We start from the raw sequence: 16862 nt of genomic DNA, 5'->3' as shown, positions 1-16862 counted from the left end.
TGGCTTACACCTCCTGTAATTGAAGAGCAGAGAATTTTGCCTGGTCAGGCAGGCTCCCTCCATAAAGAAACCAAGGCAGAATTCTCCCTGAATTTACCTACCCAGGAAGTTATCCTCTTCCTGGGGCAGAGGAAGAAAAGGGAGAGAAGGCTGCAGATGAAGAGCCCTTCATGGGAGGGGAACATCTTGAGATGTGCAGAAGGATCTCCACTAATAAGATGCATATTGTGAAGCAATAACAAGAAAAGCAAAGAGTAAGGAAACAGTAATCAAAATAGTTGATATTAGTTTGCTTTTGTCAGATTTTTTAACCATGAGAACTCGAGCAAATAACATCTCACCGAGCCTCCATAAAAATGGAGATAATATCTGTTCTTTGGTGGCAAAGCTATTCCAGTGGCATAAAATAATACAAGCTAAAAAAAAAAAAAACTCTTAGGCACAAGGGTATGATATGAGCAAATAGAACTTACATAAAACCCAAAGTGAAAACCATGGGATCGAGAGATTGATCCCTTGTCTGACGATTTCTTTCCCTCTGCTTTTAAGCAGGTGTGGCTATTTATAGATTTGCTTCCTAAAATGTTTCCCTTTCCTTCTGTGCATTTCCGTGACTTTGAGGTGACAAGAGATTCCCCAGGGACCTCCTAGACATTTCTGTGTCAGGCCCTACACTTGACTCCCTGAAGTGGTATGTCTATACCATGAAGCTCTGGACGAGTTTGTCTAAGGAAGCAGATGCCCACTCTTTGAGTCTGTTATGCCTGTTCTCTCACGATAACTTGATTCTTCCTATTTGATGGACAGGAAGAAAATCTGAGGCAAATTTGTTCTTTCTCAAGGTCTCTGTCTCCACCATTGCAGCAGAAATCTCTGCGCTAGAAACCTGGCTACATTGCTATCCCTGGAGCAACCCCCATATCCAAGTCTTGAATATTTCCCAAAGGCCAGTGTGTTTAAAGCATGGTCCCCAGTGTGACACTGATGTGAGGTAGTGGAACCTTTAAGAAGTGGGGCTAATCAGGGGAGTGTCCTGAAGTCACTGGGCATATACCCTCAAAGGGTACAATGGGACCCCAGCCACTTCCTCTTCCTCTTGCTTCACCATGATGGGCTGCCTTACCACAGTCCCAAAATAACAGAGCAAGCCAATCATGAACTGGAACCTCTAAAGTTGTGATTGAAATAACCTTTTTCTCTTCATAATTTAACTGTTTCAGGTATTTCAGTACAGTGACAGAAAGCCAACTAACACAGTTATCATTTATTGAGACTTTGTATGCATTGAGTACTCTTTTAAACGCTTTATGTGTCTTCTCTCTTTAGTTCAATACAATAAAATCTCTTGGTTTACCATGAGCTTCAGATAAACTTTTTCTCCTCTAGAATTGTTCTTGTCAGGTCTTTTGGTCACATTAGCAAGAAAGCTGACTAAACAGTTATACATTTTTAAATTTAAAAATATACACAGTCATGATAAAAATGAAAGTTAAAGGAAAAGGTACAGGGAAAGAATCCTTCCTGGTAAATGAGTGAGGGGCTCAGGCCACAAACTTACAAACTCAGGAGGTAATCCAAATGCATGAGAGATGCCAAAAAACCCAACGAGTAGGAAAACCTGCCTCAGTCTGGCTGGGCAAAATTCAGGAGCCACTTGTCAAAAGAAACTTTATTTTTAGAACACACACACCGCACCACACAGCTCTTCAGGAATTCCTTCAGAGCCCAACTGCCACCACCGGTTTCCCACAAGCCTCTCAACCTCCCCCACTCCTCCTGCTCTTGAGGCCGATTGGCTGGGTCGCGTGGGTGGAGCCAAAAAAAGTCCCCCAATGAGCAGCTCCGCGGTCTGAAAGGGCAGAGAAACAGCCCAATGAGCATCACCACAGAAGAGCCAATCAGTTGGCAGCTAGAAGTTTGCTGGGGCCCCTGTGAGCCAATCATCAGCTGGCAGCTGGAAGTTTGCTGGCTGCTGGAAGTTTGCTGGGGCCCCTTCGCCTGTGGCTCTCAACAAAAACCTATACCTGAAGAAATGGAAATACAGTCCTCCTGGAAAGATTTTTTGACTTATGTTTAACATCTTGAAAGAAATAAAGGCAAGAATTACAAGAATGGAAATTATAAATCAAGAATAATGAGTTATGATAAAGTACAAATAAAAATCCTAGGAAATAAAAAAATAGTCCTTTGCATAAAAAGTATCCATACATGGGATTAGATTCAGTTAAAGAAAAAAAAAATAGTGATTGAAAGTGAGGACACCACCAAAAACACAACATATGGAGAAAAAGTGAAAAAAGATGCAAAAGTGAAGTAAAGTGACACAAAACATGATAATGTTCTTACAAGTCTTTAGAGTAAAAATGTAAGTCTAATGCTGCTGACCAGGATGAATTCCAAAAACACTCCTAGACACACTGTAGAAGCAGAAGAGGAGAACATCAAAGAGAAAAGGAAAAAATGTTAATGCCACCAGAGAAATACGAAGAGTGACTGATGCAAAATTTCTGATATGCAAAAATAGATGCCAGAATAAATAAAGGGATTTCTCCAAACTGCCACAGGAAAACAACCCATTCTCAAATTCTATGCCTAAACAACATTTAACTCACTTGAATTTTTGTATTCCATGAAGACATCCCTAATTCACTAAAGTGCAATTAAAAAGAAGGAGCCAAGCATGGTAGTTTTGAAAGACCCTCAGACCCTCAAATCCCCCATCCAAAAGAGAACTACGGGTCACACTGGCTGCAAAAGCAAGAGGCAAGTTTATTAATACACAGGCGCCTGCAGGTGCACAGCAAAACCTCAGCCGAAGCTTTGGTGAACTGGCACACCGGGCTTTGGGGTACAGTTCTTTTATAGGGAGAGGGGAGCTGTTTCCCGCCTAGCACACTAACAGGTATCTCATTGGTTCTTTTGAATCCAGCATTAGGTAAACTTGCTTTTCACTATACGTTCTTGGAAAACCTACAGGGTTACATTCCATTCTTTCTGTTCCTGCTTATCTGTTCCTGTTAGCTCAAGCATGTCCTGAGATATGGGTGCAGTGCTCTTTCTCAACCGGTTATATTGTGCCTATTTATTGCATACTTTTACTTTCGCAACAAGGCCTCAGGTTATGGGGCTGGAGTCTTTCAGTTTACAGCTGTAATCCCAGTGGTTTGGGAGGCTGAGGCAGGAGGATTGCAATTTCAAAGCCAGCCTCAGCTATTTAGCAAGGCTCTAAGCAACTCAGCGAGACCCTGTCTCTAAATAAAATATTTTAAAAAGGGCTGAGGATGTAGCTCAGTGGTTAAGCACCCCGAGTTCAATCCCTGATACAAAAAAAAAAAAAAAACAAAGAATGCAGATAAAATAGATTTCTTCATACAAAGACTAAGCCAATTTATTATCCAAAGATCTTCTTCATAGGGGAAGAAGAAAAATAAATCCCTGGGAAAGAGGAAGAAAGCAATTGTTGATTATAATATAGAAATAATTACTGACTATGAAAATAGAAATAATAATTATTTTTTTCTTAGTTAAAGACATGAAAGAGAAACATGATAAATTCCTAGGTGGTTAGCTTTTTTTTTTCCTTGAGAGTTTGTATCTCTATTAAAAATTTTAACTGTTAAAACAACAGAAATAAAATGTTTGCAAGCTGTTCAAAAAGAAGGGGGGGAAGAGAACAGAAGGAAAGGAGAAGAAGCAAAGACAAACTACGAAAATAAACTCAAGAGTAAGAAGGAAAATACCTCAAATCAGTAATCACAATAAATGTGGATGATTCTAATTCACATTAATAAATGTGTAGATTGAATAAGCAAAATAATACATTTGCATATGACACACCAAGGTGGAGTGAGTTCCTCTGAGCTGAGGTGTGTGTGCTGTGTGTGAAAGGGTGTTGTGTGTGTGATTGTATTGTATGTGTTATGTGTTGTGTGAATGTTGTGGAGAAATAGACACTAATGCAGTCTACATGCTCCTTTAAAACATGTTGGTGGCACTTGAAAATTTTGTAAACCCAATATCACAATTATAACCTTGGCACACATTCTTTTTAATTGTAATTCAATTAAATTTTTTTTCATTCAAAATTCCTCATCTAAAAAGTGCAGAATACTGACTATCAAGCAGATCAGGGTGACTGTTCAGAAAAGGGAAATCTATGTGAATGATTAAGAGACATCACCAAAATGTTAGCTGGTTTGTGCACTATACAAGAAATAGGTCGACTCGATCCATTTGTTCTAGACGAGGCCATTAAAATCCCAGCAAGGAAAAATTTCACATATCACTGATTATTCATTTGACAGTTTTAGCCAGGGGATCGCCTTCATTCTTTTCCCAGGACTGTATAAATCAATTGTACCAAACTGTGCAATTATCACTCTTGCAACTGACTGCTTGTAGCAGATTTAAATTCCATTTTGCAAGAAAGACAAAAACCCCTTTCCTTTGCCTCCTAAGCTCAAAAGCCAGAAAGCAGCTGAAAGATGGTCACTGCTTTGTTCTTGAATGGAGCTAATTACAGAGTTGTCTACAGCGGGAAGGGCACTCTACAGTCAGTGTGTAAATAGGAACAATTAGAGCTCATTTTAAGCGACATTATTTCCAAAAAAAGAAACAGTGCGTCAGATTTTAATTACTCTCATAGGAATTGCTACATTAAACAGAACCTAATGATTTTTTTTTTCACCATTCAACTCTACGAACATGACAATTCTCTGTCATAAGAGTGTTCTAATTTTAACATTTCTACAGATGGTTTGGTAAGAATGTGAGGTTTATTCCTCTTGTCTTTCCTCACTAGGTTTATTTTAATCCTATATCACAGTTTAAAATAATTTGCACAGTATTGAAATATGCATGTAATGTATTTTGTTCCTACTCTGTAGAATTATTATTCTTAATTTTTAAAATTTAACCAGTCACGCACATATTAAACTCTTAATATGCTTTTCAAGCTCTGCACCTAATGCTTTGGAAGCATTTTCTTGCCCAGTCTTCATACCTACCTTAGGAAGAGCATTAACCTCGTTTTATACTAGAGGAATTAAGATGTAGAGAGTTGAACAAGGTCACACAGCAAGTGGTGGTGTAGTTAGGGGTGGAGTTCTTTGTGCCTGAAAACGTCCCATGTCTCCCTAGCCAAGTTCCCTGAGGGCTGGCAGTGTGGGCCACTGATTTCTAAATTCAGCTGGCAGCAAAGGGGAGTGGTCCAGAGTGTGGGCCCTGGGAAGGGCTTTAAATCATGTTTCTACTGAGATAGAAAAGAGGGTTAAAATAGGCAGAAAGGAAATTTGGTCCTCTTCAAGATCAGGTCTCTGTGTAGGAGGGCTGAGAAACTACACACACAAAACCCCAGACCTGGTCAAGTTCAGGTGATTCCTACGTAAGCAGAAAAACCAAACTGATAGTGAGACATCTGCTGACTAGTGCCCAGACCCCTCCTCAAAACAGGCAGGGTAACCTGAGTACCACATCATAATTTGCGAATTGAGACATCACCAAAATATTAGCTGCTTTGTGCACTGTACGAGAAATAGGTCGACACGGTCCACACGATCCATTTGCTCTAGACGAGGCCTTTAAAATCCCAAGCAAGGAAAAATTTCACATGCCACTGATTATTCATTTGACAGTTTTAATCAGGGGCTCGCCTTCATTCTTTTCAAATTGTGAATTCAGAGAATGAAATCCATAGACACAGGGTGAGAACAAAGTAACAGAACTAGCTAGAAAGAAAGAACAGCTTCTGAAGGGGAGGGGTCCCAAAAGAGTAGGGAGAGTGGCTATTGTCTAGGGATTTATATGAATCTACAGGGTTAAGGAAGTTAGCCCCTCACCCAACCCCTGGATATTGTACTCAGTGTCTATGAGCTCTCTATCTATCCTTTGGCCCAATCAGGTTACCCTGCCTGGGGTAGGGTCTGGACACTAGTCAACAGATATCTCACTATCATTTTGGTTTCCTGCTTACATAGGAATCAGCCTGAACTTGACCAGGCCTGGGTTTTTGTGTCTGTAGTTTCTCAGCCCTCCTACACAGAGACCTGATCTTGAAGAGGACCAAATTTTCTTTCTATTTTAACCCTTTTTCCTATCTCAGTGGAACCATGATTTAAAGCCCTTCCCAGGGCCCACACTCTGGACCACTCCTCTTTGCTGCCAGCTGAATTTAGAAATCAGTAGCCCACACTGCCAGCCCTCAGGGAACTTGGCTAGGGAGACATGGGACATTTTCAGGCACCATAGTAAACCACTGTTTAGGAATGTACCTGTATGTGCTTTCTTATGTGTATGTGTGTGTGCATGTGTGTGTGTGTCTCGGAGGGAGCCCTGCAGTCTGGGAGCTTGTAGTTATCCAGGCACAAGGACTGGGCAGGAATGGTGGTGAGGATGTAGGAAAAAGCACTGAAGGAAACATCTCAGACTAGGTGGCGCTAACTTTTGTCAGTTTTTAGGTTATGGTTGAAGATCAAATAATTGCCCTCTCTCCACAACCTGTTGTGGAGATGTCCCTTCTTTTTCTAATTTAGTCTTTTGTATCCACGTTCTGAACCTTACCGAGTTGCATGATCTTACCCACATACTTATAATTTAGTTGAAGAAACAGAACAAAATGAATTCAGCTGGTGCATACCCAGTGTCCTCTTCCCCTACCCCATGTCCTTTCTTCCCTCAAGAAGCAACCACAGATCCTAAGCTTAGCATTTATCCTTCTCAGGTAAAGCAACCAACCTGCTTTGTCTTTCTGGGACTGAAGTGTATCCCAGGACACAGGACTTTCAGTGCTAAAACAGGGAAAGTCCTAAGCGAACTGGATGTACATCTTTATCTTTACTATATAGCTGGGAAATTGTTCTCCAAATGTTTTAGCAATCTTCCTTCTTACGAACCATGCATGAGGGTCTTGCTGTTGTTCCACATCTTCATCAAGCTTGGTATAATGGTTGGTGACCCTATCAGGCACATTTTATACTTACAATATATAATATCCATCTGTAAGTTATATATTGTTTTACTTTCTATGTTTAAGCTTTATATAAATAGGAACATATTCTACAACTTGCATTTTTTTAGCTCAATAAGTCATATGGATAATTATAGCTCGACTTCTTTCATTTTTGTAACTCCAGAAGATTTTATCATTTGGATTCAACCATAATTTATTTATCCATCCTGCTACTGATGGGACATTTTGGTTCTTTCTAGCTGTTCACTTATAATAGGGCTGCAAGGAGCATTGTGCACATGTCTCTATCTGCACACGTCTGAGGGTTTCTCTATGTAGGACTGGAATTGCTATTGTCTTGTAAGTACGTCTTTTTTTTAGTTGTTGATAGACATTTATTTTATGTATTTATTTTTATGTGATGCTGAGGATCAAACTCAGGGCCTCACACATGCTAGACAAGCACTCTACCATTGAGCCCCAACTCCAGCCCTTGTATGTACATCTTTGTCTTTACTAGATAGGTGGGAAATTGCTCTCCAAAGTGGTTTAGCAATCTTCCTTCTCACAAGCCCTGTGTGAGGGTTGCTGTTGTTCCATATCTTCATGGAGCTTGGTATAATGAGACTTTTTAAATGCTGAAATCTAAGGTATATGAAATTCTTATTATCTTTTCAACAAAAATTTACTGCTTGTTACTGTTCCCTGATTTATGTATGTGTGACAATGTAAATTCAGATTTTGATTCTGTGGATAATAAATTTGTTCTCACAGTGCAAGCCTTGAGGATGGACTCCAGGTCTAATTATTTCTTAAAAACTCAGACCCCAGCACAATGTTTGCCACATAGCATTTACTTAGCACCTGCTTGTTGGCTAAATGAATGATAGGATTCATTAAGCGTTCTGTTCCACATAGTGTTTCTTAAGTTTTTGTAGAAGACCCAGTAGTCTTTGCTCATTCATTCATTCAACAAATGTTGATACCTATCACCTTCAAAGTACTGCTGCAAGTGTGCAAATATTGCAGTATACAAAATAGAAAAAACTTCTCCCTCATGAAACTTATATTCTCATGTTATATGCATAGCTCCAAGTGGACCAACTAGAAGTGAAGTGACCAGAGAATGCTGCATGCAGATGAGACTCTAGTCAGCCCTGCAGGATGGTGCACATCAGGTATCTGTTGGGAAAACATCAAGCACACTGAGATGGGAGACTGGAATGCTTGTACAACAATGAGAAGAGGAGCGTTAAAGAGAGTAGAGATTTTTAATTGGAACCATGGAGGAAACCCAATGAAAGGCCTTGGAAGGAAGTTCAAAACTTATCATTCGTGATGTAAGAAATACTGACTCAAGGTCTTGGAGCAAGGAAGCAGCATGGCAAAAGATCTGTCCCTGGAAGATAGGTCTGTATTAAACACACTGCAGAATGTGTTTAATATGAAAAGCCTGGAGTCAAATAGAGGATGCTGCAAATACCGAGAATCCAGGGAGCGTCCTGGACCCCTACTAACATACACACACACACACACACACACACACACACACACACACACACACGCATGCACATGCAGCTAGAGAATGGCCAAGTTACATGGAACCTATCTCTTTAGTAGCTCCTGGAGTCACAATGCTGGTGGATAAATCCAATCATGTCATTCCTCTGTTTCATATTCATCCTCCTCCTCCTCACAATAAAATCCAAACTTCATAATGTGGTCCATTAAGGGTCCACATGACCTGGCTCTGCCCACCTGCTCTCACACCCCCAGAGCTCTATATCCCAAATCATAATTGATAGTTCACATTTCTATTCCTCAGCATCATGCAACTCTGTCTACTTAGAATACATTTTCCCAAATATCTGGAAACTCCTGTTCTCCTGTTCCCAGATACTGTTTAACTTCTTAAAAAAGCCTTTCCTGAACATTCAGAAAAATCACCACTCATTCCCAAGGAAAACTGTCACCCATTCATCACAATGCCTATAGTCGCACTTAGACTAATCTGTTTTTCCTGATAACTAGGAGCCTTTTGACAGCATGGTCTTCCATGAGTCTGTAAGCTCCACAAGAAGTCAACCTAAGTCTGTTTTGTTTACCATTATGCAAAGTTAAACACATACGAACATTTCGTAAATCTCTGTCATATTCATGGAAGATAATGAGTGCTAAACAAATGGTTAATGAATGAATCAATGAACTGTAAGTGTTAGCTTGTGAGGTAGAGGGTGTTGGATGGACTACATGTTCCAATCACCTAGGAAATCATATTTATTAACCCATTGTTTATTAATTAAAAATTAAATTTATCCTTCAGCAGATATCCAGTTTATATAATTTATAGTGCTCCTCTGTGACATGCCTAATGTGTATATCATAGTCTGGCATTTATTTAGTGTACCTGGTTGTTGAAGATGGCAGTAATATGCTTAGTATTAAATAACAAGTATCTGCAGTTCATGATTTATAAAAACAGAAGAATGCATCAAGGGGCTTAATGACTAATCAATCTTACCCCCATGAAAGATGCAAAATCTCCCAGTTTACTGCCCTCACTCAGAGGCAATTTCCTTCTTTGCCAACACTTCTTTTTTTGAATGTGTGCACATTCTATCAATATCATTTGCAAGTGAGGTTAAGCCACTTAACTTCAAATAAAACCAACCAGAGCTATGACCTTGAGATTTAAAACCACAAAGTGAACAACCATTTATGTACTCTCTGGACATCAGATCTCTTCTCAGACCAAAGGTTATTACCTGAGGCACTCTCCTACAACTTCAAAAGACAAGAAAAATATTGGAATAGCCCAACCAATGATTCAAGTTGACATAACTCTAAACCCCAGCACAGTGCCCAGTTCATAGTAGACCCTCGAATGAAGAAGTGTCCAGTCCTAAATTCTGTTACCAATATCAAAGTTAGCAACCACCCCAAAATTAGAAAAAAAAAATTGTTATTTGAATTCATTAGAATTATTTCAATTTGTATCAGAAGCCTCATATTTCCTTCCTGCTTCTGACCTTTATATAACTATAGATTAGTTACCTTAACTCTTTCTTTTCTTACGACAACTTCCCTTTTGTTTCCTGAACAAAGGCCACAGTCTTCAACTGGGTCCTACAGGCTTTCTGCAGCATGGACCCCTGTTCCACCTGTTCTCCTGTTAGCACCTTTCCCTGCAACTCAAAGAAACTCTGCTATTTGTATGCACATTCCAGAATTTTCCACCTGAATCTTTGCTCACACAGATGGCTTCAGCTGGAATGCTCTTTTGTACCACCTTGCAGCACAGGATAGCAGGATTCAGAGCTCCAGCTATGATTTCAAGACCAAGTTTCATCACTTACTGTCATATGACTTTGCTCTAACAGTTGGGTGGGGGATGTGGTTGTGAGAATAGTAGTGCCAGGGACTGAATCCAAGGCCTCCCACATGCTAGGCATACACTCTAGCAAAGAGCTGTATCCCTAGTCCTGTTGTGTGGCTTTAAATGACTTGCGCTGGTGGATTGCCACGTTGCTCTCAGATCCACCTCTCTCCCTTCCCACGCTGTGCTCTGAGCCATACAGGCTGAGTTCCCCAAACTCCGGAGTCAATCAGGGAAGGCACCAGTGGGCCATTAAAGACAGGAAAAGGGAGAAACCAGAATATTTCTCTTCCTCTCTTGCTGCTTTGAACAGCATCTCTGGCAGCAGCTGCCTTTTCTCCTTGGCTCCAGCTCCTGCCAGACAGGCCTGCTGTGGTTTCAGCTTCCTCAAATGGAAGAGAGGGAAGGGTCCTAAAAATCTCAGTCAAGGCCTGCATCCAGCTATGCCTGAGACAGTCGGATAAACTCTCTGTAGTTCTCATCGATATGAGCCAAGAGAGTCTCCTTTTAAGCCATTTAAAAGGATGGGTTTTTCCATCATTTGCAATAAATGGGTTTTTATTATTTTATTCCCTCAAATCAGAAGTAACTTCTCACTCATCAAGTATGTGTGTTCTTAAATCAAGATAATGCATCAGAATAAGTGCTACCTGGTGCTATGTGAGAGATGTGGAAATTCAGAAAAAGAAGAATAACTTCCATGTGACCATCGAGAAAGAGTTAAGGTAGTGTGGCCCTCATTCAGTTTGAAACAGGAAGCCAAGGAAGATATTGCAGCAGTCCTTTATTGTCCTACTTTGTCCATTGTCACACATTATTATTGTGTGTCAGGATTCAAGTTGAACTACAGGTGGATTACCATGTGCTTTGCATGTGAGATCCTTTGGGTGACGACTGCAGAGCTATTTTACACCTTATAGCTCCAGAGGATGCCGTTAACCCAAAATCCCTTGTGAAACGTGCCCCACTAAAGCCCTTCAAGGCTTTGAATCAGAGATAAGTTGAAAGCAGAGCTGAGGAGCTACTGGGACACTATTGTCTTCCAGGAGAGAGGTGAGAAGACCACGACTTGAGCAGTAACAGAAAGAAGCAGGTGGACTTGAGACACAGTCTAAAATAACTTGAGAGCTTTCAATGTGGGGAGAAAAGGGGATGTGGACAGAAATAGAGAAGTCAGGAAGAATCATAGATTTGGTGAATATAGAAAGTTCTTAGTAAAAAAGGGATTTTGAAGTAGTTACAGAAGGACAGGACAATGGAATTGTGGCTCAGGCAAATTGGGCTGCAAAGATCTGGAAACCCTTTATAACTAAACAGTACTGGAAACCACACTTTGGAATAAATTGCCAAGAGGGAGAATTATTTGCCAAAACAGGGCCAAGGAGTGGTCCTTAGGGAATAGCTACATTGAAAAGGCAAATAAGGAAGACAAGTCTGAAAACAGAAGTAAGAGATCAGAGAAAAATCAGAAGTGTGGCAGGAGGACCACACTTCTGATTTCAGAAAGGAAAGATTGGCCGTTCTAATACCCACTTCTTCCTACCAAGGTTATTGCTGAAGTATTTGTCAAAATGGAACTCCCCTCAGTTTGAGTTCCTGAACTCTGTGAGAGGGACCCAGTTGCCCTAATGGTTGCCTAACATGAGCTACAAGTCACAGATATTTTGTTTTTGCAGCAAAGCCCAGCTTATCCTAACCAACACATTGCGGTAACTTAAGGTTGAGGGAGTGTGGTGAAAAAAAGTATAATAAGAGAACAAAGGATTAAGGATGAAATATGGGAAAAGAGAGAAATCAATGATGTAAGCGAGGCTGTAGTTGGTTGGTTTGGGCTCTGGAGAAGCCTCAGGGTTAAATTACCCCATGCATGCTGGCATACCACATATCAGGCACACTAGATAGGAGGTCACCCCACCTAACTGTAAGATGTTTGTAACAGACATCACCAGCATATTTTTCTTCCCAGCAGAAATCACTTCTAGAGAAAATTAAAGAGCTCATAACCAAGTCAGAGATGAATTAGTGTCAGGCTGTCTTCAATGAGCAGAATGTCTTAGTCCACTAGTGCTGCTATAACAGAATACCATATACTTGGTAGTTTATAAACAATATAAAATTCCTCTCAATTCTGGAGGCTAGAAAGTCCAAGATCAAAAAGCCAGCAGATTCAGTATCTGGCAAGTTTTCTCTCTCTGCTTCCAAGATGACATCTTGTTGCTGTGTCCTGTGGAGAAAAAGAATGCTATGTCCTCACATGGCAAAGGATGAACTCACTCAGTCATGCCCTTTTATAAGGCACTAATAATCCCATGGATGAGAATGGAGCCGTCATGGCCTAATCACTTCCTAAAGACTCCACCTCTTAATACTGTTGTATTAGGGGTTCAATTCCAATAAGAATTGTGAAAGCACACAAACATCCAAACTATAGAACAGAGGCATGGAAGAAAGAGCTTCTAGGTGCCTCAGTCTCCTCATCTATAAAACAGGGGTAATAAAAGAACAAACCTCATAAATTTGTAAAAATTAAATGAGTTACTACACATAAAACACTTAGAACAGTATCTTGTGAAACGTGAATTCTAACAAAGTGTGATCTCAGAACCCCTTCTGGTTTTAGGAAACATCTCTAAATAATAATGGTGAAAACTGCTAATGGCTCTGTTGCACTCATTTAAATAATAAGGATGTAAAGAATGGCAAAGTTTTGCTGGATAAGGAGGTATATAGGCATGGTAAGCAATGAATATATTTTACATCTCTACTAGCTTCAAAGCTAGTGTGGTTAAATAAAAACCTATCTTAATTACCTTAAGCAGCTGTGTTTAAATTAAATTTAAAATTAAAATTCATCTATATTAAAAATTCATCTAATAGGAACTTCTTGGGAGGAAGAAACAATCAAAGATTCAGGATAGCTAAAAGACCTTTGACACTTTCATGGAGTCCTTGAAAGTCATATTGGAATAGAATTAAGGGATAAGAATGATTATGTCTAACAAAACAAACTCTGTAAACCTCAGAATATATGTGTAAAATACCAAAACACCAATAGAAAAATTTAACCAATTCATTGTTTTAACTGGATGATTCCCAAGTACTGATGACTGATAGTTTTAACAAACTGAATCAATAGCTATTTTTAACACTGTAGTGTGAAAGTTGGAGAAGCACCACTGGAAACTGGGAATTGAGTATGTTAGATTTCCACTGCCATAACAAATACTTGACAAAAATCAATTTAAAAGAAGCAAAGGATGCTAGATACACTGGCACACACCTGTAATCCCAGCAGCTTGGGAGGCTGAGGCAGGAGGATCAAGAATTCAAAGCCAGCCTCAGCAAAAACGAGGTGCTAAGCAACTCAATGAGACCCTATCTCTAAATAAAATACAAGATGGGGCTCTTCCTCTTCTGGTGTCAACCGCTCCAGGAGCAGCAGCTTACAATGCAGACATGACCAAGTCCAAGAACCACACCATAAACAACCAATCCCCAAAATGGCACAGAAATGGAATCAAGAAATATGGATCACAAAGATATGAATCTCCTAAGGAGGTCGACCCCAAGTTCCTGAGAAATATGAATTTTGCCAAGAAGCAAAACAAGAAGAGCCTAAAAAATATGCAGGTAAACAATGCCAAGGCCATAAAAGCACATGCCAAGGCTGTCAAGGCCCTTGTAAAGCCTAAAGAGGTTAAGCCCAAGATGCCAAAGGGTGCCAGCCACAAGCTTGATCACCTTGCCTTGCTTGCCCATCCCAGGCATGGGAAGTATGCTCGTACCCACATGGCCAGGGATTGCAGGCTCAGCTGGCCAAAGGTCAAAGGCCAAGCCCAAGCCAAGACACAGGCTGCAACTCCAGCTCCAGTATCAGCTCCAGCTCTGGCTCCAGCTCCTGTTCCCAAAGGTACACAGACCCTCAAGGGTGCCCAGGTCCCTGTGAAGGGTCCACAGTAAAAGCCTCTGTGAATGTGAGGACAGGCCTGGTGTGACCCCTGAGCCCCTGTCTACAAGAACTGGTGTCCTCCTGTGCTATTTGTACAAATAAATCCAGAAGCAGAAAAAAAAAAAAAAATAGTGCTGGGGATGTGGCTCAGTGGTTGAGTACCCTGAGTTCAATCCCTGGTAACTTCCTCCCTAAAAAAAAAAAAAAAAGGCAGTAGCAGCAGCAGCAAAAGCTTATTTTAGTTCAGTTTCAGGGATTTTAGTCCATGGTGACTTGGCCTTGTTGCTTTGGGGTAGCAACAAGGGTCTAGAACATTTTATCTCCCACTCAGAAAAAGGCTTTGGGATATCCCAGTGTTGGCCATTTAGGTAAGATTTGTGATTTTCCAGGATCCAGAGATAACACAGCCTTGCAGATGTAGATACTAATGACAAGTAACATCCATGTATTTGAGCATTTCTAGCCACAAAAAGTGCACATTTGAATTTGGGATGATCCAGGAGACATAACCATATCGTATTGGTCTTGATGACCTAAAAGGTCAATGCTGGAAATCGAGGGCTCCTTGATACAAAAGACCCCCTTAGGTAGTACAGACCAAATTCAGGACTTGTTTTCCTAGAGTACAAGACAAAACAGACATTCCCAGACTTTTAAGGAAAACTATGTGGGTTTGGGTCACCATGGTCTAAACTATGTGACCTATTAATCACAAGCTGATTGGCAAAGGGTGGATCTCTATGATCTAGGGGTAGTCAGTTCCTTGGTTGACCTAAGCAGTGGTCTGATAGTCAGATTCTGTCTTGAGACTTTGAACTGGAAAATGGTATCAGTATTTTGGTTTTTTGTTTGTTTTCTAAGAAAATACACAAAGCCTGAAAGTTAGCAAGGTTTGTGGCAGAACACCAGAAAGAAGAGGTGGTATGAACTTTAAATAAGGCAAAGGGGAGGGAGAGGAAAGGAGGGGGACAGGGGTAAAAAAGATGGTGGAATGAGACAGACATCATTACCCTAAATACATGAATGACTCTGTGTTCAACCAGCAACATGAAAAATTGTGCTCTATTTGTGTAATATGAATTGAATTGCATTCTGCTGTTATATATAACTAATTAGAATAAATCAAGAAATTTTTAAAACAAGAGGTGGTAACTCAGGCTCAGATGAAGAGATAAGGTGACCCTAGCCCTAGAACTCCCTGGGCTTCTGAATGAGTCTTTTAATTCAAATTTCTGTGAGGCTCATTGTCCAGGTGTTTCTGAGTTGCTGCCAGATTCCTGTTGTCCTTTTGGCTGTAGCCATAAAACCACCCACTATAAAAGAAGGCTGAAGTGAATGCTTCTCCAAACCGAAGAACTGAACTAAATACACAAGTAATCACAGGATGCCTTTGGTTCCTTTGGGTTATGAGCCAGCCAGGAAGATTAGAAGCCCAGAAGGTGTTCTTCTGTGATTCATAGAAATACATTTTTATGAAACAGTTTCCTCTGACATCTGCTGGGGCAGCAGGACAAGGCACTGGGATGTCAAATCACAGGGAACATCTGCTCAAGGCTGTGCTTCCCTCACTAACTGAAATGGCTGGACAGAGTCCAGCCTACCACAGGGCAGGTTGGAGATTCCTTCTTTCTCATTGTAGCGCACTTGATAAGACTGAGGTGCAGCTTAGTGGAGGGGGCTGGGGCTAGTGTCATAGGAAATAGAGAAGCACCCTTGTATCAGAGATGTTTCCTGATGTTTAAACTAATGGCTTACCCAGAGAAAGATCAGATTTCTTTGTTTCAATAATCTATTTAGGTCTTGTCTCTGTTCTATTTTCTGAGTAAAAAGCCTTAGCACTAAATGACTCTTGTTCTTGAGGCTTGAACACAAATATCAGTTATTCCTCCCTCACCACCACTACTTTGGGGTCCTTATCTGAAAACACAAGCTATTTTCATGGAGGTTTTAATCCCATGAGTAAAATAAATCACAAAGAAAGAACTGAGTGGGCTACAAGCTAAATAAACTGCATACTTTTTTATTAAACTACCTGAATGACGACTAATTTCCTTGAGGGTAACAACTGGTCTTACCACTATATACCTAGCATGGAGCATGTAAGTTGATGCTGAGCGTCAAGTACAGAGTCAGAAAAACTGTTTGCTGAATGAACAAATTAATAAATTGGTGTTTAGTGCATTTTGGCCCAAGAGGACTGCTTTAGAACCTATTATAAATAGAGGGAACCGGCTGGGCTAGACCAATGCATTGAGGACCTGTTGGGATCACACCCTAGGTGCCTCATATAGCCTCCTGGGATGGCTTCCTCTACCATTTTGACTTTTTGTTGATCCAAGGTTGGTCTTAAAGAATTAAAACTAATAGACTATATAAACAAACTACCTGGCCTGAGTTTCCTCATCCGTTCAGAGTGAGTATGAAATTAGGCAGCAGCAGGCACTGGCTAATCTAAGTCAGTAGTTTTTCACAACCCTGAAAATAAATCTTTCAGAATAAAAACGCAGGGACTGGGGTTATAGCTCAGTGGTAAAGCACTTGCCTCATATGTATGAGGCACTGGGTTCAATCCTTAGCACATAAAGATATTG

The 16862-nt window shown here is 40.5% G+C and overlaps 1 protein-coding gene across 1 annotated transcript; it reads left to right on the top strand.

Annotated features, from left to right (window-relative positions):
- Positions 1–13778: 13778 nt before the first annotated feature.
- On the top strand, positions 13779–14282 carry LOC308658295 (large ribosomal subunit protein eL29-like; the record flags this gene model as incomplete). The annotated part of the gene is made up of 1 exon (XM_081310856.1): positions 13779–14282. One exon carries the CDS (start codon positions 13779–13781, stop codon positions 14280–14282), a length of 504 nt encoding a protein of 167 aa, XP_081166982.1.
- Between the last annotated feature and the right edge of the window lie 2580 nt (positions 14283–16862).

The sequence above is a fragment of the Spermophilus citellus genome (genome assembly GCF_964194105.1).
Source record: "Spermophilus citellus genome assembly, chromosome: 10".
Lineage (NCBI taxonomy): Eukaryota > Metazoa > Chordata > Mammalia > Rodentia > Sciuridae > Spermophilus > Spermophilus citellus.
Note: the sequence above shows the minus strand (reverse complement) of the source record. Positions and strands in the feature narration are given on the sequence as shown.